The sequence below is a fragment of the Accipiter gentilis genome, chromosome 10, assembly GCF_929443795.1.
Source record: "Accipiter gentilis chromosome 10, bAccGen1.1, whole genome shotgun sequence".
Classification (NCBI taxonomy): Eukaryota; Metazoa; Chordata; class Aves; order Accipitriformes; family Accipitridae; genus Astur; species Astur gentilis.
This window is the reverse complement of record NC_064889.1, coordinates 17,441,286-17,466,191: the sequence shown is the minus strand read 5'-3', so window position 1 is coordinate 17,466,191 and position 24,906 is coordinate 17,441,286. Positions and strand designations below refer to the sequence as shown.

The window sequence follows — 24,906 nt, the reverse complement described above, 5'->3', positions numbered from 1 at the left end:
GTCCTTTCCTTTCCTAAAGCTTTCAGAAGTAGCAGGTGGCTCTGACTAATTGAGGGATCCCAAGAGGATGTTTTTAGGGTGGAATTAAGATGCCCAGAATTGTATCCTGGAGATTTCTTGTATCAGTTCAGGATCCATTTGCAGTTAAGGTTATGTGTGCTGTCAGTGCAAGAGTATTGGACCAAAGCATTATAACCTTTGGCTTTTCCACCACATAGAGGGCAGATTTCCCTTCGGAGCACTTTAAGGTATACAAAATGCATCCAATCATCTGGCCCAAGAGCCAGTGCTGGCTTGGATGGAGGATGCTGCTGAGGGGCAGCTCCTATTCTGAGGCAAAGGCTTAGCGGGTGTGATGGTCCCTCTTGAGTAAATACATAATAAGTGTGATGATCTGGTGGAAAATTGTCTTTCTGCTCCACAAGGAAGACTGAATCACAAGAGAGAGAATGGGAGAGCAATATAATAAGAGATCTATAATAACACTTCAGTCTGTTATACATAGCAGAGCACCTTATTTATTTGTCTCACAGACTCATTTCCTGAAGCAAGAGGCACTTTGATACAGCGTCCTTCCCCAAGGACCAGCTTTCACTGCCAGTCACATGTAGGAGGCTTAAGGGGCAGGTGAAAGCATTGCACTGCCCCGCAGCAGCAGCCGCAGCACTCGGCTCCCTATGAACATAGAGCTGTCATAAATCCTTTTTCCCTGTGTTGTTTCTTGCAGGTAAATTATGACCACTTTACTATTAGTGTTTGTGTGTTTGCGAGTCATCACCGCAGCCACCTCTGTGGAGCTCTCAGGTATGTGCCCCGGGGTGTGGGAAAGCGAGACTGAGTGATGTGCTGCACTCTGGTCCCATCCCCAAGCGTGGGCAGCTGCCAGAAATAAGTGTACCCAAGGTCTGCTCTGTGTACACACAGGGCTCCTCTATTTGGATGGCTGCTATGCCATAGCCTCTCACTGTTCTTGTGCTTGGGGAGTCAGGGAGATAGCTCCAGGCAAAGGCAGATTTCTGGGGAAACTAAGGGAAGCTCAGCATTCCCTTTTTTAAAGCCTATCAGGTGTGATCTTGTAGTATGGGCAGCAGCTACACTGCAGTAGAGCCCTTCATTCCCTTCATTCCCACCTCCAGCACTGGTCCAAATCCCAAAAGCAACCATGGCACAAGGGTCGTGGTTGCAACTTCCCTTTCTGCAAGTTATTTTGCGCAGACTAGACCAAAAAAGGTATGTCTGAATATGTGGGTAGAGGTTTGCAAAGCAGATATAGGCATTGGAGCATATGGAAGCACTGGGTATTCTGGATTAAATGCGTTACTGATGTAACCATTGCTTTGTTTGGGAACTGGCAGACAGTAGTGATGGCCTGGAAGTGAAGATACCTGAGCAGTCTCCCCTGCGTGTTGTACTGGGAAGCTCCCTGAACATCCCCTGTTACTTCAACATCCCAGAGGAACAGGACACCAGTGCTCTGCTGACCCCACGGATCAAATGGAGCAAACTCTCAAACGGGACCGAAGTTGTCTTGCTAGTGGCCACTGGTGGGAAAATCCGGCTCAACACTGCGTACAGGGAGGCAATCTCTTTGCCCAATTACCCCGCCATCCCCACCGATGCCACCTTGGAAATCAAGGCGCTGAGATCCAACCACACTGGGATTTATCGCTGTGAAGTGATGTACGGGATTGAGGACAGACAAGACACAATAGAGGTCCTAGTGAAAGGTAAGGTCCTGCCTTTGCTCTTTCCTCTCAAGATCTTGCTGCCTGGCCTGGGCAGGAGGGAGGAAGAAATATATGGGCAGAGGAGCTACTGCTCTCCCCACAGACAGAAACCTTTTCAGTAAGGTCACAGATAAGCCAATGGGTAAGTGAGCAGAAGCTGAGCCACGCATTTATTTTAGCAGGCTAGGACCAGACTAAACAAACCAGTAAAATGACTCATGGCAGATTATATGGCAATAAAATTACTCTTCCGGCAGAAGGTGAATTACAGAGACAGCAAGACGACATCCTTGGCAGGAGGTGGTACTGGATACACTGGGCTATTGCTCAGAGGGGTGAAGCTGGAACAGGGCCGTTGTAAGACTTTTTATTTCATCCAAACATTTTAGGAGATGGGATGCCCTCAGCTGGAGAATTGGTCTGTTGTGGAAAAACTTTCCCCATCATCTTGCAAAGCCCATCCTAGTAATAAGTGGATAAAATAACAAAAGTTTCCTACAATCCTTACCTGTATCGTGGCTTTTGTTTTCACTGTAGGACAGTGTAGACAGCTTCCTCTACAACAGTTAACTGCTGCTCACGTGCACTGGAGTACAATTCTGACAGTAGAGGCTGGGAGCCCCCTTATTGCCTCCTGGTGAATTTTCCGCTTGACTTAAAGCCTGCTTGTGCCAGACCAGAGTGTACCAATAGCCATTCTTTATAAAGATCCCTGTTCGTCAAAAAAATATGACTTAGATATGTTTGCAGTAGATCTGGAGATTATAATTGTTTCCTGGGTGTTTGTACAGTGATTGACACTCTGCACCCTTGGTCCTGAGCAGGACCTTGGGAGGCAGCAGCTTTCAAACCTGCACAACAGCACAGTCCCTGCTTTGCCCCACTGGCTGATTTCTGAACCATGCATTTAAAACACTGCACAGAGCTGTATCAGGAAAGTATTGAGCCCTTCTGACGGTGATATAGCTCTGTGTTCTGGGCAATGGATTTCCTCCCACTGTTCACACTACTATTCAGGTACCGGCTTTTAATGCACTGTGACTTTGTTACAGCACCATGGGAGGGCAGTCGCTGTCTGAGGTCACCAATGTGCTCCACAAGGTCCTGTGAAAGGACCCCATCAAGTCATCCTTGGCTTGAGATGCTCAAATGCAGACAATCAGCGTAAATAATTCATTGTTTCTAGTTGACGTGCAGTATCTGTTCTTTGAATCCATAACTTCTTCGCAAGAAAAGGGGCTGGTTGTTCTCTAGCAGGCGTGTGAGTGATGGCTGTTGTGTTTTCCAGGCATCGTATTCCACTACAGAGCAATCTCCACAAGGTACACCTTGAACTTTGAGAAAGCAAAGCAGGCCTGTATCCAGAACAGTGCTGTCATTGCTACTCCTGAGCAGCTGCAAGCTGCCTACGAGGATGGGTACGAGCAGTGTGATGCTGGCTGGCTGGCTGATCAGACTGTCAGGTAACGAATGGTGGAGGGGAACGGGAAGCCACAGCAGGGTCATTAGGGAAGGCCTTCTGTAGTGAAGCCACTGACTGAAAACAGTTGTGAAATAGTTGCTAAATAGCAGCTGTTGCAATTGCTGGTGTGCAGAGGGAGGTGGTGGATTGCAAGCTGTTCTCGCCAGGCAGGGAATCTATAGTCGGAAAGCAGAGTGACCACTGTCCTCCTCAGCTGGTGGTGACAGCTGAGTGGACAATGGCTTAATCCTGATCCTTCATCCTCCCTGAACAAAACAGATGCTATGCCAAGACGCACAAGTGTGGCTCAACCGTACCGAGCTGTGCATGCCCGACTGGGGAGGCACCTTGGCCTGATGTCTTTGGCCAGTGCTCCCAGGGACCTGATGTGCTCAGGACCATCAGAGGGAGGGCAGGACAGCAGATCATCTTTCCCCTTCCCTATAACCCAGGAAAAGCCATAAATCATCACACTACGCAGTGCTCCGCAGCTCCCTCCCAGCCTTGCTGTGGCTGCCGGGGTCCTGCCCCCCAGTCCTTACACACCCTCTCTCCCCCAGGTACCCCATCCACTGGCCCCGGGAGCGCTGCTACGGTGACAAGGATGAGTTTCCAGGAGTGAGGACCTACGGTGTCCGTGAGCCAGATGAAACCTATGATGTTTACTGCTATGCAGAGCAAATGCAAGGTGATTTGGGGCTTTTATTGTTACTAGACGCAAAAGCAGCTAAAGCTTTGATCATGCCTAGACTGCACAACCGTAAATACGGAGGCAAAAGGCCTAGAGGCAAGACAGGTTAAAGATGGAAAAGTACATACCCAGCAAGGCCAGATGTTCTCTACAGTGTCTTTGTTAGACCTTGGACAATTTTAATGTCAAATGACTAATGCAGTACAGAGGGTGGAGTCCGTCTAACCTCCACCAGAGTCCACGCCATCCTGTTTGTCTTTGGTCATCCATTTGTGACATCCAGAAGTGTCCATCACCCATGCTTATAACAGGGATCCATTGAAATATTCAGCATATCAGAACTGAAATCGTCCTTAATCTTCCTCTTGCCCTGTGGCTCCAGCTGGTTTGGTATGTTTTGCTCCAGTTTGTATTTGGTCTGTAAGACTCACTTTCTTCTGGTCTTCATAGTCAGTCACCAGCATGGGGTTGCGGTTCAGCTGTAATACACAGGACTTTTCATCTTATCCGTACTCTCAGGAGTAGGAAGATGAAAGAAAGGGAATTGGGATTAAATTCTACACCTTAATCCTGTGCTAATGGATGGTGTGATTGCAGGTAAAGTCTTTTATGCCACCGCCCCCGAGAAGTTCACCTTCCAAGAAGCTTTCGACAAATGCCGCAGTTTGGGAGCCCGTTTGGCCACCACGGGAGAGCTGTACTTGGCCTGGAAGGACGGCATGGACATGTGCAGCGCAGGCTGGCTGGCCGATCGCAGCGTCCGCTACCCCATTTCCAGAGCACGGCCCAACTGTGGAGGAAACCTGGTGGGCGTGCGGACGGTGTACCTGTACGTCAACCAAACGGGGTACCCTCACCCCCACTCTCGCTATGATGCCATCTGCTATGGTGAGTGCATTGGGGCTGTGGGACTAAGCAATGTGTCTCTACACATCAGCAAGCAGGAGCTCCCTGGCCAAAGCTAACCTCTCGCTTCTTTAATTTATTTTTTTAAAAAAAGTATTGGGGAAAGCAGGTTTGGCAAAGGACTTAGTCCCCCATTCATGTTCAGGTAGGAAGTAGATCCAGAAAGTGCATGGATGCCTGGCCTGTATGGGAGGACTCTGAGGAGGTGGGTGTAACGCAACCCTCTTCTCTCCAGCTCTCCCACACCTTCCAGCTTTGGTAGCTCTCCTGGAGACATGGAGCAGAGCTCAGGTGCTTCATGTACAAGATCTTGAATGCTAGAGGTGGAAGAGAAGGAAAAAGAGAACAGATCTGACCCTGTAGATGTGTATAGTGCTGTGATGTGGTACAGACATGTGCCTGAGTTTCCACACTGGGATAAATCAGAGACTGCTGCAGTCTCTGGCAATCAGAAATGGGGCAAAATTGCACCTTGCAAGTCGAGAGCATCCCAGCTACTCCCCCTTTCTTCTAACTGCAGACTTCTCCCTGCAGCAAAAAGGGGGCAAAGTATGGTATATTCAAGGCAACCAGAGGCTAATATTAAAATAGGATTGCCATCTTTAAAAAAAAGAACAAACAATATTTTAAAATACATTTTGAAACCCCTTTGATACAGACCTATTGCGCCCAGATGCATGCATGACCAGTGTGTCAGGAGGCTCTGTAAAACCTACCAGACCCCTTCAAGTTATCCAGCTATGTGGCCAAGCTAAAGACTGGTCCATCAAGCCACAGCCTTCTGGTTATCTCAGAATATGTATCTGAAACTGCTGAGTACAGCCAGTTCTTGGCTGAGCATCTCTAATTCTCTGAATGCCTTGAGGTTTGAGAGGTACTGGCTAAAATGAACTAGCAGAAAAATGGAATTGGAAATAAATAGAGCAAGGAAAGCAGTATTAGGGGAAAAGCCTGACAATGTCTCATTATCTCTCCCTTCCCAGCCAAGACCTGCCTTGCTCCATATCCAATATGTCCTTCCTTCACCTGCCCAGTTCTGTTTTATGCTGCTCTTTAAACCGCCGTCCCTGCTGTAGGCTGACCTGCTCAGTGGCACGTTAAGCACATTCTCCTACACCCAAGGGATGTGACTTGAGCAGAAAAGTGATTTGGGAGGGGAACGGTGGGAGTAGTTTGAATCTATTTAGTACAGCAAGTGGCCCTGGCTGTCCTGGTGATGGAGTTAGCATGCTTATATGTGATGAGCTCTTAAGTCGTTGCCTGGGCAGAGCAGAAGGAGATCGTGATCCTGGTGAGACTTCATGCATTGAGTGAGAGGATCCAGTTGCCTTTCTCCCACGGCTCAGACCTGCTGTTGAGGTTACCCAAGCTCCCTTAGTTCCCTCCGGCCACCTTAAATTCCTTGCAGCAGGCACTAGAGGTCAGTGCAGACTTGGATATGGGCAAGGTGCTCCCAGGAAGGAGAGCTGGGAGGAGAGCAAGGAAAAGTCCTCTGATTTATCAGCTGTGGAGCATGCGGTGGCTCATTGCCTCTAACTCATAAACATGCCCTCCATGCTGAGGTGTTATACAGAGCCATAGTGGAGGAAGGACAGCCACTTCTTTTACCAGACCGTCATGATTTCCCTGATCCTCTCAGAGCCAGCAAACACCCAGCTGCTTCTTGGAGGAAACGCCAGCACAGTACACCTTGCTAGACTGACCATGTCCTCCTCTCTGATGGCTGCTTTGTCTCCTCATGTAGGGGACGACGCTGAGACTCTTGTCCCAGGGCAGTTCATTGACGAGACGGGAAGCGAGCTGGGCAGCGCTTTCACTGTCCAGACCGTCACCCAGACCGAAGTGGAGCTATCTCTGCCACACAACGTCACGGAGGAGGAGGCCCGTGGCAGCATCGCCACCCTGGAGCCCATTGACGTCACACCCACCACCACCGAACTGTACGAGGGCTTCACTGTCCTGCCGGATCTCTTTGCCACCAGTGTCACAGTAGAGACAACTGCCCCAGAGGAGGAGAACGTGACCAGGGGGGATGTCACAGGCGTGTGGGCTGTACCTGAAGAAATCACCACCGTAGCCTTAGGCACTGCCATCACCACTGAAATGGCAGAGGTGAGCTCGGTGGAAGAGGTCGTGGGGGTGACTGCCACACCAGGACTAGAGCCTGCCTCGGTGTTCACAGTGGAAGATCAGCTCGTGCGAGTGACAGCAGCCCCCGGTGTCGGTCTCCTCCCTGAGCAGCCCATCTCCCCCACGGGTAAGTCACCAGGAGTCCAAGAAACACAGAGAACAGTTTCTCCTAGAGTTAACGATTCAGCTGAAAACAGCCTAAGCTTCTGCCTTCACAGAGGGCATCCAGGTCCCTGGACAGGTGCAAGCCTGTTTGGGATAAGGGACAGGCTGAGTGTCTCCACTATGGTAGGACAGGAGGGGTGAGGAGGAGGCTGTGGGCCACCCCATCATGTGTGGAAAAGGGCTCAGCTGGTTGGTGCTTGGGGCTGCATCAGTCATACTGTGCACTCACATGTGCATCTGGCTCCAGGGAAGGGGAAAGTCAAGGTAGGAAGATCCTAAAGGAGGACTAAAGAGATCCCCAGAACATCACCCTCCATGGCACTGAAGCTCAATGAATGAGGCATCTCCATCAAAGTGGGTTTGACAGGCACTGGTCCTTGCATTGTTGTTGGGAAGACCCTTTCTGGTCACGCATCTCAGTGGAGGGGGGTCCTGTATCTACTGTCGCACCATGGCTTGTCTTCCCCCAGGTGTGGTGTTTCACTACCGTGCCGCCACAAGCAGATACGCCTTCTCCTTCGTCCAAGCCCAGCAGGCCTGCCTGGAGAACAACGCAGTTATTGCCACTCCTGAACAGCTCCAAGCCGCCTACGAGGCTGGCTTTGACCAGTGCGATGCTGGCTGGCTGCGGGACCAGACAGTCAGGTAAAACTATATTGGCTTTGGGAAGACACCTTTCAAAATGACTATTCAGCCATGAAACTGAGGCTTTACTCTGGTCTGTCCTGCTGCTCTGCTCATCAGCATCTAAAGCTTTCCTGACCTAAGGTTCTCTCCAGGCCATGATATCTGGTGGCCAATAGACCTGTTCTCAACCTGTCCTACCCGTTTCCTAACCTGTGTATACTTCCTGCAGTGGTGAGCTTCCCTGACATGTAGTAGAAATGGAGGAAAGTCTGTATTCATTGCCTCAAGCTGTAAGTGGACTTGTTTCCATGTCACGGTGGGGGCTCTGAGCACCTCTAATGGTGAAGCGTTTGTGTCCAGCTCCCAAGTACACTGAGGTTCTTCAGTCCAGGGTACATAAGGCTGACCCTGGGTTACCTCCTCTCTTCTTTCGGTAGGTATCCCATTGTGAATCCCCGAAGTAACTGCATAGGAGACAAAGAGAGCTCTCCGGGTGTGCGTTCTTACGGCATGCGCCCAGCCTCAGAGACGTACGATGTGTACTGCTACATCGACAGGCTCAAGGGTACATTCTCCCCCTTCCCCCAGCGCACGGCTGTGGAGCAAAACTGTGCTTCACGCCTCCACATTTGCATGGGAGGGGGTGGGATGCAGGGACTCATGCCTGTTTTCTCTCCCATCCCTCAGGCGAGGTGTTCTTCGCAACCCAGCCAGAGCAGTTCACCTTCCCAGAAGCTCAGCAGTACTGCGAGAGCCAAAATGCCACGCTGGCCTCTGTTGGCCAACTCCACGCCGCCTGGAAGCAGGGCCTGGACAGATGCTACGCAGGCTGGTTAGCCGACGGCAGCCTCCGCTACCCCATCGTGACCCCCCGTCCCGCCTGCGGGGGGGACGCGCCTGGCGTGAGAACCGTCTATCAGCACTACAACCAGACGGGCTTTCCCAACCCGCTGTCCCGGCACCACGCCTTCTGCTTCAGAGGTACCCTCCAACCCCTTGCAGGGCATGTGGACTTGTCTCCTCAGGGAAGGGGATTTCATGAGGGAGGTTGGGCACATCGGTGTGCTGGTTTGGGCGAAGAACTTCACCGGCATCTTGGACTGTGAATTTTTGGAAACTCCCTCCAATATCTTTTTGTTCCAGCTTTGCCACCTGCGGAGGAGGAGGGAGTCACCTCGTTCTTTGAAGAAGATGTGCTGGCAACCCAAGTGATCCCTGGAGTGGAAGGGGTACCCTCCGGGGAGGAGGTGACCGTGGAGACAGAGTTTGCTACGCAACCTGAGAATCAGACAGCGTGGGGGACAGACGTCTTCCCAACCGACGTGTCACTGCTCTCAGGTGGGTCAGAGCTGCCTCATCTGCTGGGTCACACTTGGCTGGTGTTGTAGCCCAAAATAAATGGGCTGTGTCCTTGCTGAAGGGGACTCCCTCTAAATCTAGGTGATTATCACCATATTAGCAAAGCCTGAGGCTGCACACACAGGAGAAGCTACACGTGTATATTTTTGAACTTTTGTCTAAGACTGAATTAAATGACCGGCAGACCAGCACGCACAGCATTGCCAGAGCACCTTACAAAATATTGTGTATCTGAGATGGGGAAGGCAGGCTAAAAACAGATCTCAGGCCATGCCTTCTAGAGAGGGAAGAGCTGCAGTGTGGTCAGAGCAGCACTAAACTTTTTCTCTTCCACATGTCATCTCCGAGGAAGCAGTAGCTTGGTTTTGGCACCCGGGAATTGGTGTCACTGTTGCCGTCCTGCCGTGTCAGAAGATTATATATTCTGTCAGTTTCCCAGAGATACTTAATTTATAGTAGTTTAAGATATAACGTTTATTAACAAATTTGAAGGGACCAAATTATTTCTGCAAGCACACAGGACTTTGTGCCTTTATCCCAAAGGTATCAGTTTGGAGGTAAAATCAATCAGGAAATTGTTAACAGCTTCTTTAAAACAATTTAGTAAATAATTTTCCTATCTCCCTCTCTTTGTTCATTCTTTCTTTTCCAGTGAGTCCATCTGCTTTTCCCCCAGCTGCTGTAATACCGGAGGAAACAAGTACCGATGCTTCCATCAGCGAAGTGTCAGGGGAGGTGACTGAATCTGGAGAACATCAAGTCAGTGGTGAATCTTCAGCATCTGGGTGGGTACCTGGAGTCCTGGATACAAGTGAAGAACCAGCTTCTGGAGTTTTTGAACTTAGTGGAGAACACTCAGGGATTGGAGAAAGTGGATTACCATCAGGAGATCTGCATACCAGTGGCTTTCTACCTGGAGAAAGTGGGCTACCTTCAGGGGACCTGAGTGGCCTGCCTTCTGGCACTGTTGACATCAGTGGCTTACCTTCTGCAGAGGAAGATATATCGGTGTCTGCTTCGAGGATACCAGAAATCAGCGGGATGCCATCTGGAGGGGAAAGCAGTGGGCTGCCTTCTGGATTCAGCGGAGAAATCTCTGGCACTGAGCTAGTCAGCGGTGTGTTATCTGGAGAGGAAAGTGGATTCGCCTCTGGTTTTCCTACCGTCTCTCTTGTGGATACCACATTGGTGGAAGTTGTAACAACTGCGCCAGAACGGCAAGAGGAGGGAAAAGGATCCATTGGAGCCAGTGGTGAAGGAGACTTGTCAGGGTTCCCATCCACTGACTGGGTCACCTGTGGCGGAGCCCAAGGTTTACCTTCAGGAGCTGAGCTCAGCGGGGAGCCCTCCGGAGGGTCTGAGCTCAGTGGGGAGCCTTCTGGGGTGCCTGAGCTCAGTGGGGAACCTTCTGGGGTGCCCGAGCTGAGCGGGGAGCCTTCTGGGGTGCCCGAGCTGAGCGGGGAGCATTCTGGGGTACCCAAGCTCAGGGGGGAGCCCTCCAGAGGGCCTGAGCTCAGTGGATTGCCCTCAGGACTGGATGTCAGTGGAGAACCATCTGGAACACATGAGGTCAGTGGCCTGACGGACCTAAGTGGCCTAACTTCTGGTGTCGATGGAAGCGGTGAGGCTTCGGGCATTACCTTTGTAGATGCCAGTTTGGAGGAAGTGACAACCCCCTCAATTACACGAGCAGAAGCAAAAGAGATTTTGGAAGTCAGTGGAATGCCTTCAGGAGGTGAAGATGCATCAGGCATGGCATCTGGGAGTTTAGACAGCAGTGGTGAGCCTTCTGGGTATGTAGACTTTGGTGGGAGTGTTTCTGGAGTGCTCGAGATGAGTGGACATCCAAGTGGAGTGATTGACAGCAGTGGAGAAGTCTCTGGAGTTGATGTCACCAGTGGCCTACTGTCTGGAGAGGAAAGTGGACTCACCTCTGGCTTTCCCACCGTCTCTCTTGTGGATACCACTTTGGTGGAAGTTGTAACACAGATGTCAGTTGCACAGGAGGTGGGAGAAGGGCCATCTGGGATGATAGAAATCAGTGGATTTCCTTCTGGAGACAGAGGACTATCTGGAGAAGGGTCTGGAGCCGTGCAGACTAGCGGGTTTCCTTCAGGGACAGGAGACTTCAGTGGAGAGCCATCCGGGATCCCGTACGTCAGTGGAGACATTTCTGGAGCCACAGACCTAAGTGGACAATCTTCAGCAGTGACTGCTATTAGTGTGGAGGCCTCAGGGCTTCCAGAAGTCACTTTGGTCACTTCTGATTTAGTGGAAGTTGTGACAAGACCAACAGTATCACAGGAACTGGGTGGGGAAACAGCTGTCACATTTCCCTACAGTTTTGGGCCAAGTGGTGAGGCCTCTGCATCTGGTGAACTAAGTGGGGAAATATCTGCATTGCCAGAAAGTGGTATAGAAACATCAAGAGCTTATGAAATCAGTGGTGAAACATCTGCATTTCCTGAAACTAGTACAGAAACATCCACGATTCAAGAAATCAGTGGGGAAACATCTGCATTTCCTGAAACGAGTGTAGAAACATCCACAATTCAAGAAATCAGTGGGGAAACATCTGCATTTCCTGAAACTAGTGTAGAAACATCCACAATTCATGAAATCAGTGGAGAGACATCTGCATTTCCTGAATTTAGCATAGAAACATCAACAATTCAAGAAATCAGTGGGGAAGCATCTGCATTTCCTGAAATTGTCATGGAAACATCCACAAGTCAAGAAGCCAGGAGTGAAACATCTGGCTATCCTGAAATTGTCATAAAAACATCCACAGTTCAAGAAGTAAGTGGGGAAACCTCTGCGTTTTCTGAAAGTAGCACAGAAACATCCACAATACAAGAAATCAGTGGGGAAACATCTGCATTTCCTGAAATAAGAATAGAAACATCCACAAGTCAAGACATCAGTGGGGAAACGTCTGCATTTCCTGAAATCAGAATAGAAACATTCACAAGTCAAGAAGCCAGGGGAGAAACATCTGGATATCCTGAAATTAGCATAAAAACATCCACAGTCCATGAAACCAGTGGAGAAACATCTGCCTTTCCTGAAATTAGCATAGAAACATCCACAATCCATGAAACCAGTGGAGAAACATCTGCCTTTCCTGAAATTAGCATAGAAACTTCTACAGTCCATGAAATTAGTGGAGAAAGTTCTGCATTTCCTGAAATTAGAATAGAAACATCCACCAATCAAGAAGCCAGGGGAGAAACATCTGCCTATCCCGAAATTAGCATCGAAACATCCACAGTCCATGAAACCAGCGGGGAAATATCTGTATTTCCCAGAATCAGCATAGAAACTTCAACAGTCCACGAAACCAGTGGGGAAACATCTGCCTTTCCTGAAATTAGCATAGAAACTTCGACGGTCCACGAAATCAGTGGGGAAACATCAGCATTTCCTGAAATTAGAATAGAAACATCCACAAGTCAAGAAGCCCGGGGTGAAACATCTCCCTTTCCTGAAATTAGCATAGAAACTTCGACGGTCCACGAAATCAGTGGAGAAGTATCTGCATTCCCTGAGATTAGCATAGAAACACCAACAAGTCAAGAAGCCAGGGGTGAAACATCTGCCTATCCCGAAATTAGCATAGAAGCATCCACAGTTCAGGAAGTAAGTGGGGAAACCTCTGCGTTTCCTGAAATTAGAATAGAAACATCCACAAGTCAAGAAGCCCGGGGTGAAACGTTTGCATTTCCTGCAACTAAAATAGAAACATCCACAGTCCACGAAACTAGTGGGGAAACATCTGCATTTCCTGAAATCAGCACAGAAACATCCACAGTCCACGAAACCAGTGGAGAAGCATCTGCATTGCCTGCTGCGAACATCGAAACAGCTGCCACATCTTTGGCCAATGGTGAGCCTTCTGGTGCTCCCAAGGAGAAGGAAGTTCCTGATGCAACATCTGGATCTGTGACACACTCGATTGCAGGCGTTTCAGGGGAAATGTCTGTCCCAGATGTTGTAATTAGTACCAGTACTCCAGATGTTGAACCAACACAGGGACCCAGGAACCCTGAAGAGGGTCAGCTCGAAATAGAGCCCTCCCCTCCCGCAGTGTCAGGACAAGAGGTGGAGACAGCTGTTGTTCTGGACAATCCCCATCTCCTGGCCACCACTACTGCTGCCCTGCCTCAAGTCTCACAAGAAGCAATAGATGCATTAGGACCTACTACAGAAGGTACTGTGTCTTCTTATATGGAAGGGAACACGCAATGGAAGGGGAGGAAGGGAGGGGGCATAGCTGTCACTTTTTTGCTTCTTCTACAGCAGAGAACATTAAGAGAAGCAGACTTCAGGAGAACATTATTGTGGTGGGAAGCCATAAATGTGGGGGGTTTCACAGGTCGTGTTCAATAGCTTCTGTCTTAACAAAAGATAGTCTGTGTTTGGGCAGGTAATGCAGTTATCTAGCCACAATAACTGCATCCCCAGAAGCCTCCAGGACTTCCCTCCTGCCTGTCCATGGCAATTACATGTCCCTGGGGAGAGCAGCAGAGGACCGGTTCAAGGGAAGCACCAGGAGATGCATATCTGGCCTTATTCCACTGCACCATAGCAGTAGGTATCAGTCGCTCCTCTGAATTGCTGTTGCTGGTGGACGCAGCTGCACCCCAGCCATGATGAGCAGCCCGGTGGAGCTGGCACCTGCCAGGAACGTGATGGAGGCATCATCTGCTTGTGCCCCCCAGGGTACCCAGGCCATCACTGGGACATAGGCGAGCTCTCACCTCAGTGCTGCCAGAGGTGGGAGCTCGAAAAAGAGTATTCTGTGAATGGTCTTTGAGAGCCGCTGTGACCAGGTCCCTGAGTGTGATATAGCTGGGAAAGGCACCAGGGCATTCATGCCTCCTCTGAAATTGCTCTAAGCCATTGGTATAATCTAGAGAAAACAACAATTTTTTTCTTCTCATGTGGAAACAAGAGCGAAGACGGTTCCACCTGCCAGAGGCTTCCACCCTGGCTAGGGGATGCAGCTGAAAAGTTGGGTAAGACAGGCTGCAAGTCTCTGTCCTGTTTTGTTTCTCTTTCCATGATGTGCTGACTTGCTACCTGTATCCCCGAGTGTTTCACAGTGCTTGCTCCGGAGTGGGAGGCTAGCAATCAGCAGCTTTGTAGTGCTGAGGGGGAAGAGGCAAAGCAAGCCAGCTGGGGACAAAAATCTCTGCTCTGAGCATTATCTGCGCCGAGTGCAATGTTTGCATCAGGCAAACTGCTCCGATCCCTTTGGCATAGGGCATGGCTGCCCTCTGGTCTGTGTCTTACATTGCCCTCTGCAGCTAGAATGGGCTAAATGTGTGAGACGATGCTCAGAGCATCACTACCTTTCTTCAGCTCTGCTGATAAATGCCCTTCCTTCCACCCTGCCCCTTTTTGGTGTTGTAGCCCTCTGTCTTTGGTAGGATCCCTTGCTGCCAAGTATAAACAGACAAAATATTTAAATCTGAGTAACCATTTATGGTGAACACACTCTGCTAGCTTTCTGACGAGCTTCCCCCAAGCAGTGTTCACGTGCTGCGGAGGCATTAGGATACTGCAATGAGAAGAAAACGAGATGGGATGTTGTTGTGCTTGCTGGTGGCTGCTTCTTGGCCAAGGGAGGAGCCCAGTCCCGATAACACAGGATGTCCTGCAACATCCCTGGCCATGGCTTGGTTTCATTTTGCTCCAATCAGGAGCAGGGTCCTGGGGACAGGCCCTGTTTGAAAACCATCAATGCTTGCACTGTTCTATGAAGGTCCTACATAAGCCCAGTTCTCAATGGGCCACACATTCATGTAGGATGTGTTGCTTAAGTATGGTCCAAAATGTATGTGCAGAGAGATTTGCTCAGTTCCTTCCAGCAAAAGCAGTATTAATTCCACCTCCTTCCCACATTACCTCCTGAACTTTTTGGTTAATTTACACCATTCAGCATAGGTAGCTCTGGACTCAGTAAGGGCTTTGTGAAGCTCAGCCTGGTTTCTAACATCATTTCCATCCCCAAAGTGTTTCGAATGAGTCACTGCATTTCCCTCTGCGTCACTTCTCTCCCTCTGAGAAAACAGGTAATCACAAACCTTTGTTCAGCCCTGCTCATAACACATTTGAGGTCCTGTCTGTCTCTGCTGAGCAGCTGCACAGCGGATGCTGCCAGAGTGGGTGAGGGCAAGTCAGTGGGGTCATTCCCACAGCACTGGTCCAGCCTGGCATGACATCGGGGGTAGGGTGCATGGGGCACCTGGCAGGGTGCTGCAGGAGTTACGCGCCCAAAAGCCCTCCTTGCGCACCTAATGGGCTCTGCTTGTGGGCCATGCCTGCTGCCATGTCCAAGCCTGGAGACAAAAACAACCCAGCAAAGGCAGGGTTGGGAGGAAGGAAGGAAACTAGCCAGTGAGGCTCAGAAAAAGAAAAAATAAAATACAATAAATTTTGGCCCCAAAGTATGGTTTTATTTCACTGCTTTTTCTTTTTATAAATTACCCACAAGGCGATTGCCAGATTCTTCAGAGCGTTTGTTAGCCAACATTCTTGTGAAGTATTTTGAAAGAAAACCATGTGTTCAGCTGCTCATGTGTGAAGAAGCTTGAAAAATGCTCTGAAATTAGAACATGTTGTGTATTTCCAAGTCACAGAGATGACGATGTAGCAGCTGGGGTTTCTTAACAGGTGACAAGGAGAGCTAAGCGACCACTACATGAAGTTTAATTGTAGACTCCTCATAAACTAGAGATGGGCTTGAGTGCACATGTGTGGCTGGTGCTCCCACCAGGGAAGATATTCTAAGGTAAAACTTCTCTTTTTATTGGTAAGCTTCTTTACTACAGTGTCCCTATAGGGTCAAATATAGTCCTGGTCAGAGTCTGAAGGAAGCTCATCCAGGTGGCAAGAAAGTGTATTGACCATGAACTTGCAACACCCCTGCAACAAGGTGAACTTCTTCTAGAGAATTAGAGCAAAGAAATGACAAAATAAGCGGGGAGAAGGAAAAATAATCACGGATTTCCTTTTTTGGGTCATTACTCTTTACAGTGCTCTGGGGACTGTGAACATGGAAAGTCTACAAGGAAGAGCCATAGTCTGGAACCCAAAATGCTACTTCCCATGTTGTTGCTGCCTTTTTACCTGAAGCTTCCCAGTCTTGAAATTTAGCTCTTGCAAAAAAGATCAGTTCTAACATCTGTGCCTTGTGCTGTACTCAGAGTTTGTAGGATGTAAGGGATGCCCATTAAGTGCACTTAATTTTGACTAACATTAAAGCATGGGTGAAGATAGCTCAGCTTACAGAAGGAGCTTAGAGTGAGGAGCAGGGAGGCATCTGGCTGTTGCCCTCTTGTCCTGTTGTTGAAGGGTTAGATCCAGCAGTCTTTTTAGTGGGATGATCTAAGAAGAATGATATTTTTCTGCTCTGCCGTAGTCTCTACTTCTCTGTAAAAGCCAGAGCCAGAAGCATAAGACAACCGAAGATTAACGCTTGGAATGCCAGTATTTTTTAGTATTTAACCAAATTGAAGGCTATGCATGCACATCTTTAGTCAGCAGTTTGATTCCTCCACGAAGACAGGAACCCCACAAGCTTGAAGAATTGTCCATAGGCTTGGCTTCTTCATCCAGAGTTTTGCCAACTCAGCGGGTCTTTTTGCTTCTAGTAACATTTGAAGACAAATAATTATTAGCTGAAAAAAGCATGCTGGCGCTTCAGTGAAAGGCTGTGGTTTGGAGCACTCTGACCAGTCAATGACTTAAAAACTTCACTCAGATTGGGGGAAAAAAGAGAAATGTGCTGAAATGGCAGCTATTTACGTTAAGTTTTGCTTGTCTCTGGTGAAACGAGTTCATTAAGTCTACTGCCTATGGCCCTGACACAGCTGAAGGTTAGAATCCAAATGAGGAAAGGTATCGATGGGCTTTCCTCATTCTTCATGCCCTGGAATTCCAAAGGATAGAATTTTGTTAGTCCACAGAAGATCAACCGAGAAGAAAAAAGTCTAGAAAACATTCACCTGATGCATAACGTTTCATCTAATGTGGAATGAAGAGTATGTTCTCAAGGAGGAGATGGAGGTACCAGTCCTGGCTGAGAGACAAGCAAAAGCACAGGCCATTTGTGGCTGACCAGATGATTTGATGTCTCCTGGATGTACTGTCTATTTTGCATCAGAAGTTTAGTAGCTTAATTAAAACCTTTCTCCGAAGAGGCAACCTACAGTCCTGAATTAGCATTATAGACATGTCAGTTTACTTCTACACATAATATTTTGGAGGCAGAGATGTCCAAATTCCCTGAGGTCTCCTTCTGTGTTGGAGTGTTGGAAAAATCGAAGGTCCCAGCAGATCAACAAGTTCTCCTGGAAACTTGCTGTTCTCTAGATGAATGTAGCTTTTTAAGACTGTAGCAATATCTGCCCCTTCTGCTGCATGGAGGCTTTGGTTTGGATTAATTATTGTAGTTAATTATTTTAATGACTTAATTGCTCATCATAAGTCACTAGCTGGCTATGTGATGTTCAATGCTAGCATTTTACTTAAAATGTGAAAGAACTATTTTCCCTCACTCCTATTCTTTTCTTGTAGGAGTCACCCTACAATTGCTCCAATGTTTTTCTTCGCTGTTTGAGCTATCAGATCAGCAGATCAAACTTCCCAGGGGTCTCGAAAAGCAAATTTAATTTGTCTCTAGAAGATAATTATCTAGCTGGTCTCCGAGTCCCTGTTTGCATAATCGCACTTGTAAGGAGACCTATAAAGAAAGGGTGAGGGGCATAACAGGGACTGTTGGACATCCTGAAAATGCCTTGCCTTTCTGTCTTACATTTTCCTCTCTGCAGAACAAAACCAGGAGTTTAAATCCTAGGGTATATTTCTAAACCAGTTACTCACAGCTTCAGGGAAACTATACAGTTTGTTCAGGGCTTGGGTGATAGCATCCCCTCTGTTCACAAGCTGCTTCTCCTTAGTAGATGTTTAAGCACAAAGCTGACCTTGTTTAATGGGTGTTCTTGCTCATCTTCCATACAGGCTGCCATTGAGAGAAACGTACAGACTGTATTGTTTTAAAAAGTGTTAGCACTGTTTCTAGTATTGTCTTCTTAGCTTTGGATGAAGGCTTTTGAAAGCATTTCTTTCTCACCACTGACACTGCATGTTCACTTTTGTATGCCATTTGCCTTCTGAGCAAAACCAGGACCAATCTATTTCTCTTTCATTTCTAAAGGATTTCTCTTTCCAGTTTCCATGATCTAGTACAGCAAATTGTTTTCAAAGGCATTGGAAGAATACTTATGTTGTGTTTAGTTGCACCAAAAGAAAATAGTTCTGACTAAATATAGTATGTGTCTGGCAATGTAAAAGAAATCTTAGGAAGAAACTGGTGAAACAAATTCAAAGTTTGCATTGTAGCTGTGTAACTCCCCTTGCTTTCTCCAGCCAACAGTTTACATCTTCCAGATGCAAGATTCTGTTTACATTGGATATTTTGTTTTAATTGTTTTAATTGTTTTAAAAAATCTAGAAGCTAGACCTTGGGTCCTGTTAGTAGCAAAAAATAGAAACTGTTGTGACAATAGATTTGAATAATCTTTTGCAACTTCTGGGTGATATTAACCGCAGTACAAATCATCTTCTGAAGAGCTGCTAATTTTGCATTATCCTCAAGAAGTGAGTTAATAATATGTTCTAAATGGGCTTCCTATTCTTGGCAGCACAAGGCATTTTCTCCCCTGTCTTTGTTTTAGAGCTGAAGCTCCTGAAAGCGAGGGCTGCCTCTGTTCTGCACCCCAAGCCCCATCACTTGTCCTTTGTTAGCGTTGGGTAATAATAGCAGTAGTCTTGTCTTCTTGTCGGTTGATAAGCACTTGAGCTGCATCTCAAAGCAGAGCTGACTTTTTGAACGACTGCTCACCCAAGCAAATAAATAGCTCATGTCTGTGTAAGATCCTTGAGCGTCATGGTATGTGGCAGCTGGTGCTGTGGAAATGGGGGCTCGTGCCGAGCTGGGCAGAGCTGGACACCTAGCACGCCGCAAGCTTTTCAGCTGGCTGAAGAGGTGTACAGTGATTTACTGACCTCATCTAGCTCTAAACTTTGTGGAAGTGGACACATTTATGGTATATAAAAGGTTATGAAGAAAATAGCCAAGCGTTGCGTGATAGATGGGATTATTTTTTTTTACTGGCGTTCTCACCTCCCATAAATCCTACGGCTTAGATGCGATATCCTAGAAGCACCCACAAACTGACTTGTCAGGGTTTCCAGAGACAACATGACTGCTAATTTTACCATTTAGAACTTACTTTTCTAAAAGACCTTCAAGACCCAGATTTTCTGGGAGGACCACAATCAGCAATGCTTCCTCCAAACCAGCAGATATATTTGAGTTTCCTGATATCAGCATGGTGAGGTGATTCTAAATCCAGATGGAGATAGGTTCACAGCTCCAACAGCACAACTGGCTGAAGGGGGAGTTTGGTATTTATGATCATCATGCATTTAAAACATCTTCTCTCTAGCCATCTGCAGCACGCTCCTGGGAAGAAAACCTGTCTGTGTCACTTATATTTGTTGTCTGTTTTTCCAATACTACCTACAAGTACACACCCTTTCTCTATGTGTCATATATAAAAATATATATGTATATATATGGAGAGATATATAACATATATATTGTAGCCAGATATTTGTTTTTACAGCATATATAATATGTGTAATCATATTATATACAATATCTGTAAAAGGAAATTCTGTTCCAGTGTTATTTCCCAGCTGGAAATTCGTGGCAATGACTTTGCATGTGTGTGCCTGCTCCCTCCTCCTCCAAGACCAGCGATGGCAACTCACAGCAGGTCTCCTGCATCTCAGAAGAGATCTTGGATACACCAAGTTTTAGTCCACATGGCCAAAGACAGCTGAAGACTAATTTTTCCCTGCTAAACATTCTGCTTTAGCTCTCGTACATGCTTTGTTCCCACTTCTGCAGCGTGCTTTCCACTTCATGGAGCCTAAAGGACAAAGGAGAGCCTTTCCTTACTTGTTCAGCTGGAGCCCACTGGAATCAACATGAACTTCTGCTGCCACTGCTGTTGGGAAGCCCAGGAGGCCTCTAGAGTTGTAATGGTCCCTCAGGATACCTCATTTTCCTTCATGCTCTCTATCTTCTAGGAACTCCAAGTGTAACTAAAAAGCAATAGTCAGTCAAGTTCAGCTCCTCTCTTCTACTAGGCCTGTGACCCCCATTTTGTTCTGGAAAGTCTCAAAGTATTTATTAGTGACATGAAAACAGGAATTCTTTTCATGTTGCAGTGAACAAAGAAATCAAGAAGGCATTACTGAGCATTTAGAAGGGCAATCCAGAGGAAAAAATTCCTTCTCTCAGGGAAGAACTGCAAAACCGGAGTAAGAAATTCATCAGCCATCTGAGGAATAATTGCATTCCTCACAGTGATACAGCCTAGAATAATGATGACAATCTTCATGCTCCAAAGCGTGAATGGATTTACCATCCGAGGTCAGAAAGAATTTTCTCCATCACTTAGGCATGCTACAGAACATGTCAACTTTTAGTTGACATATCAGACATTGACCATTGAGTGACTAGACAGCCACATGGGGTATAACACGCATCTGGTCTCATATGTCTGGAGACACTGAGCAGCTGGGCCACAGTTCTGCAGGGAGACAATATCCGACTGAATATACACCAGTCAGAAGATGAACACGGACCTCAGGGAGTTGCTGCTCTGCTCTGGTATTTCCATAGCCAGCATGTTTACCATGTTTGAATGTTTCCTCACTAACCCCTCTCATCCACAAGAAGAGCATGGAGTGTTAGTCAGCACTTTGAAAGCCTTACATTTCTTCTGAGTGTGAAAGAGAGAAACACTGTCTCGCATGAGGATCTAACCAGCCATCATTTAACCTAACCTGCGTGATGTGCTCCCACTTTCTTCCTTAGTCTTCTTCCTTGTTTCCAAGTTGAAAGTCTCTGAAATCTTTCCATTCTGAATGACTCTTCCTCTGATTCCAAAGCTCAATAAGTAGGATTAAGGCTCAGTCTGGAGGGATGCTGGGAGAAGAGCTTTTACTTCCAATACAAGCTAGATTTTACAATATATAGATACAAACTGGCTACCTGTGGCCTTCTTCAGAGCATCTATGCTTTCTTTCTGCTGCACCAGGTTGACAGGGGATGGAAGTCCTATGAAACGGTGGCATTTACTACCTAGGCTTATGCTAATTAGTAAGTTGAGAAACATAGGAGAGTTGAGGGCCAAACTCTTCCCATACCAACTTCTCTTTTCACCTCCAGAAAAGCACAAAGGATCTTAAGAGCTGTTCTATTTAGATGGGAAACTAAGATTATTTTACTCCACCAAGACGGAATCCACAGCTGGAAAAGATGTACCAGCTTCTTCCAGTCCCATTGCAAGCAAGACAGTGCATAGTGGGGACAGGTCTGGAGAAAATGGCACTGCACTCCAGTATTCTTCACCAAGAAAGAGGCCCACATAGCTAGGCCTAGGATCCTCAAAGGGAAAAAAAATGAGGGTCTCTGAACCACCTTTTAACCTACTTTTTTTCTTCTCTGCACTTTCTTCATCTTCACTGAGAAGAAATTTCTTGCCCCAGAACTTCATCTAAATTATGGTTCAGAAGAAACTAGCTGTGAGTGCTGGCAACCGGGAAGGCCAGTTAGGAGATAGAGGTCTATTTCAGGATGTTTCCATCTTTTATGAGAATTCCACATTCTTCCTTGTAGACCCATAGCCAGTGGAGACACAGATACAAGTTTGCATGTTCGATGCATCAGGCAGAGACAGCGGACAAGGAAGTTACCACAGCTGTCAAAGACACTGAGTTCTGTGTATTGGATACATCTTGCTGAGCTTGTACTGATATCTTCAGAGTGGTGTTCAACCATCAAGTGACCGAAAACCAATGTCTTCCTTGTAGGGTGGGTTGGGTCTCTTGCCTTCATTCTTCCAGCAGCAGCAATGGCAGTATGTTTTAAAATAAGACCCTAGGAACTCCCAAGTTCCCCCCAGACAACTGATATTCCCTCCTAAACACTCAAGGAAACAAGTTCTCCTGTTGGTAGAGTTGTCTGCCCAGAGCCCTAATGGAAGCCCTTGATTTCTTGCAGACACCGATGAGTGCCACTCAAGCCCCTGTCTGAATGGAGCTACCTGCGTTGATGGCATCGACTCTTTCAAATGCTTATGCCTTCCCAGCTACGGAGGGGACCTGTGTGAGATCGGTACGGCCTACCTGGCTTCAGCTAATCTTACTAACTGCTGCACTACCTTGTTCCCACCCTACCCCCCAAAAAAAGTTGATCCCAAGTGCTCTCATCAGTCCTGCCCTCATCTCAGCAAGCTAACTTCTAACAGCAGCTTGAAATACACTAGGGAAAAGCTTTGAGACTTTTGCTTACATATTTTGATTAGTTTGTCCATCACAGCACCATGTCCTCTAAGATTCCTAAGCAGGAGCTTCTGGTGTCTTCTTCAACTTTCTCATTTTTAAGTTTCTCTAGTGAAGTTCCATACAGATCATTAACAATGTTGATTACAGAAGTCACTGTCTCTTTGTGTCAAGGGTCTTTCTGTTCATCTATAACAGTAGGGAAACATCTGAGTACAACTTCACCCCAGGCAAACTTTCTCTGCTAGACTAGAATTTCATGGAAGCATGCCTCAACTGAGCCATGAAAAATGACTGTGTTTCCTTCTGTGAAGATGCAGCTGAGAGAAGCCTCGTTCACTCCAGGAATCTCCACTGATTTGACATAGCATGATATTTTTGTCATCTCTTCAACATGGTTTCCTGTGGCAAAATCAGCAGGGAATGTATATCTTTGAGAAAATGTGAAGTGACCTATTTTTCCATCAAAATTAGGTACTCTGACCTGCACTAATACTTATTTTTGTTTCTACAAGGAAAGAAAAAAAGTTGGTTTTTTTCCTTAAAGCTGATGAAAGTCCAAACTTTTATCAGCTTAGCTGAGGGGAAGCTCTTCTGCCTTGCTCAAACAAGAGAAATAACGTTGCAGTGTCTCTTCACCTTGGCACGAGTAATGATAATATATATCAGGTTTTCTCCTCCCCTTTCTCTGCATCTCTCTTTCTGCTTCCAATATGAACATATGGAGTAGACCATAAGAAGAATGCTCAAGGATCATTGGACCATCTGGGCAGGAATTGTGCTGTCTTAACATCACTTTCCTAACACAACCTAATCAGCTCCTGATTTACCCATCCATGCTACCTGTTGTTGGAGATCCCTGTATTCCAAGAAGAGACTTTCTACCGTGCAGCTGCTTATGATCTTGTTTCGTCCAAGCCAGACTTCATTTCCTCTCTTCTCTGATTTATGGGCTCATGATGCCTGAGGGCTATAGGCTGGGAGATGCAAGAGGAAGCCAGTGCCCCAAATCCAGTGGGAAATGTGAATCTTCATTATTCCCATGAGGCAGAGCATCCGTTCTGTCAGTCTCCAAGAACAGCAGGACACCGTAGGTGAGCTCTGCCATCTGTGCACGCAGCCAGTCCTTCTTGTCGCCACAACAGTGTCCCTACCAGGGAACAAGATTTTCATCATTCTTTCCCAAGATTGTTGCTGCCATATTTCCCCGTAAGCAACAGCTATGTAGAAAAGAGTGGCCTTTCTCCTAGGAAATGTCCTGCTGAGGTTCTGTGCTGTGTGCTGTCCCATCCCCCTGTGATGACAAGGGGTGGCATTCATGCTGCTGGAAAAATGTCTTAAAGACAGAATGTGTTCTCTGCTCACCTTCTGCAAGCTATCTGGCCTGCAAAGACCAAGAATCCTTAGAGCTTCAGCTACTTCCAGATAATCCATTTGATCTCTGAAGAAGGCAGAGAGAGTTTTTAACGCCTCAACTAACTACCAACCCTTCCAACATCTATGAAGAGTCTGCAGTCTCCAGCTGGAAGAACGCCAGAAGGGTGGATTAGGAGGAATTAGTGTGATTGAAGGAGACAAGTGCTTTGACCTACCAACTTTAACAAAGAAGAAAGAAACTGAGTACAGAAAACCTTACTGGAAAGGGAGAGAGGCATGAGGATTCATGAAAGCCCACCACTCCAAGAGCAGCAAGTGCCTGAGAAAGGATGGTAGATTGGGCATCTGAAAGGCTGAGATTAAACACATTCCATCTTCTGTTTCCTTTGGTCACATGGAGCAGATGTGTGGTGTTGCATTGCATGGGAGCTGCTGAAGGTCTTTTGTGGTGGTTTCTCCATTTGCCTCTGCTCTTCCCCATCTGTGGTTTGTTGGGTTTTTTTAGTTAATGGGTTCAACTCTTCAGTGTTTCTCAGATGGTAGAAGATGTTCTGAAAAGTTAAGGTATTTTTGTACTTCTCTAGCTGCTTCCAAGCTCTTTCCTTGAGATTTCATTTTCTCTCTCCACCATGGTAAGTTCTTGCCTCTGTCTCTTTTCTCCCATCTTGGTAGGCTTGCTTCTCCTCCAGAGCCCCAGAACCACACCAAGCAATGCAACCACCCAAACCTGGGCTCTCCTCCCCTCTTTCATTTTCCACATACATGTGTTGATTCTGGGCATCTGAATTCAGGTTCTGGAGTTTCTTTCCAAAGCAAGAAAACTCTGTGGGCCAGCACAAGTGGAAAGGGAGAGGTTCTTGCTTGGTCAGTTACTCAAAAACAAAGTCCAGGAACATGACACAGGGGTTGAATTGCTCAGGAATAAGTTTGTATCACTCAAGTTTTCTACTCTGGTCACTCGACTGCAAACACGGGGTCTTCAACAGGGGCTCCCCTCTCTGCGTGTGTCTTGGATGCCTTCTGATAATTTTCCT

General features: G+C 47.1%; 1 protein-coding gene across 2 annotated transcripts in view; it reads left to right on the top strand.

Annotated features, from left to right (window-relative positions):
• Window positions 1-734: 734 nt before the first annotated feature.
• ACAN (aggrecan) overlaps window positions 735-24,906 on the top strand; it is a 28,060-nt gene continuing 3,888 nt past the window's right edge. Inside the window, exons 1-15 of one of the 2 annotated variants that reach the window (XM_049812270.1) lie at window positions 735-804; window positions 1,356-1,727; window positions 3,016-3,190; window positions 3,750-3,877; window positions 4,478-4,768; window positions 6,531-7,043; window positions 7,552-7,726; window positions 8,146-8,273; window positions 8,396-8,689; window positions 8,852-9,046; window positions 9,720-11,670; window positions 11,851-12,330; window positions 12,391-12,780; window positions 12,832-13,277; window positions 22,215-22,328. In XM_049812270.1, the coding sequence (XP_049668227.1) occupies window positions 735-804; window positions 1,356-1,727; window positions 3,016-3,190; window positions 3,750-3,877; window positions 4,478-4,768; window positions 6,531-7,043; window positions 7,552-7,726; window positions 8,146-8,273; window positions 8,396-8,689; window positions 8,852-9,046; window positions 9,720-11,670; window positions 11,851-12,330; window positions 12,391-12,780; window positions 12,832-13,277; window positions 22,215-22,328 (5,722 nt within the window). The remainder of the gene's footprint in view (window positions 805-1,355; window positions 1,728-3,015; window positions 3,191-3,749; window positions 3,878-4,477; window positions 4,769-6,530; window positions 7,044-7,551; window positions 7,727-8,145; window positions 8,274-8,395; window positions 8,690-8,851; window positions 9,047-9,719; window positions 11,671-11,850; window positions 12,331-12,390; window positions 12,781-12,831; window positions 13,278-22,214; window positions 22,329-24,906) is intronic. The other variant, XM_049812271.1, reaches the window with a different exon arrangement.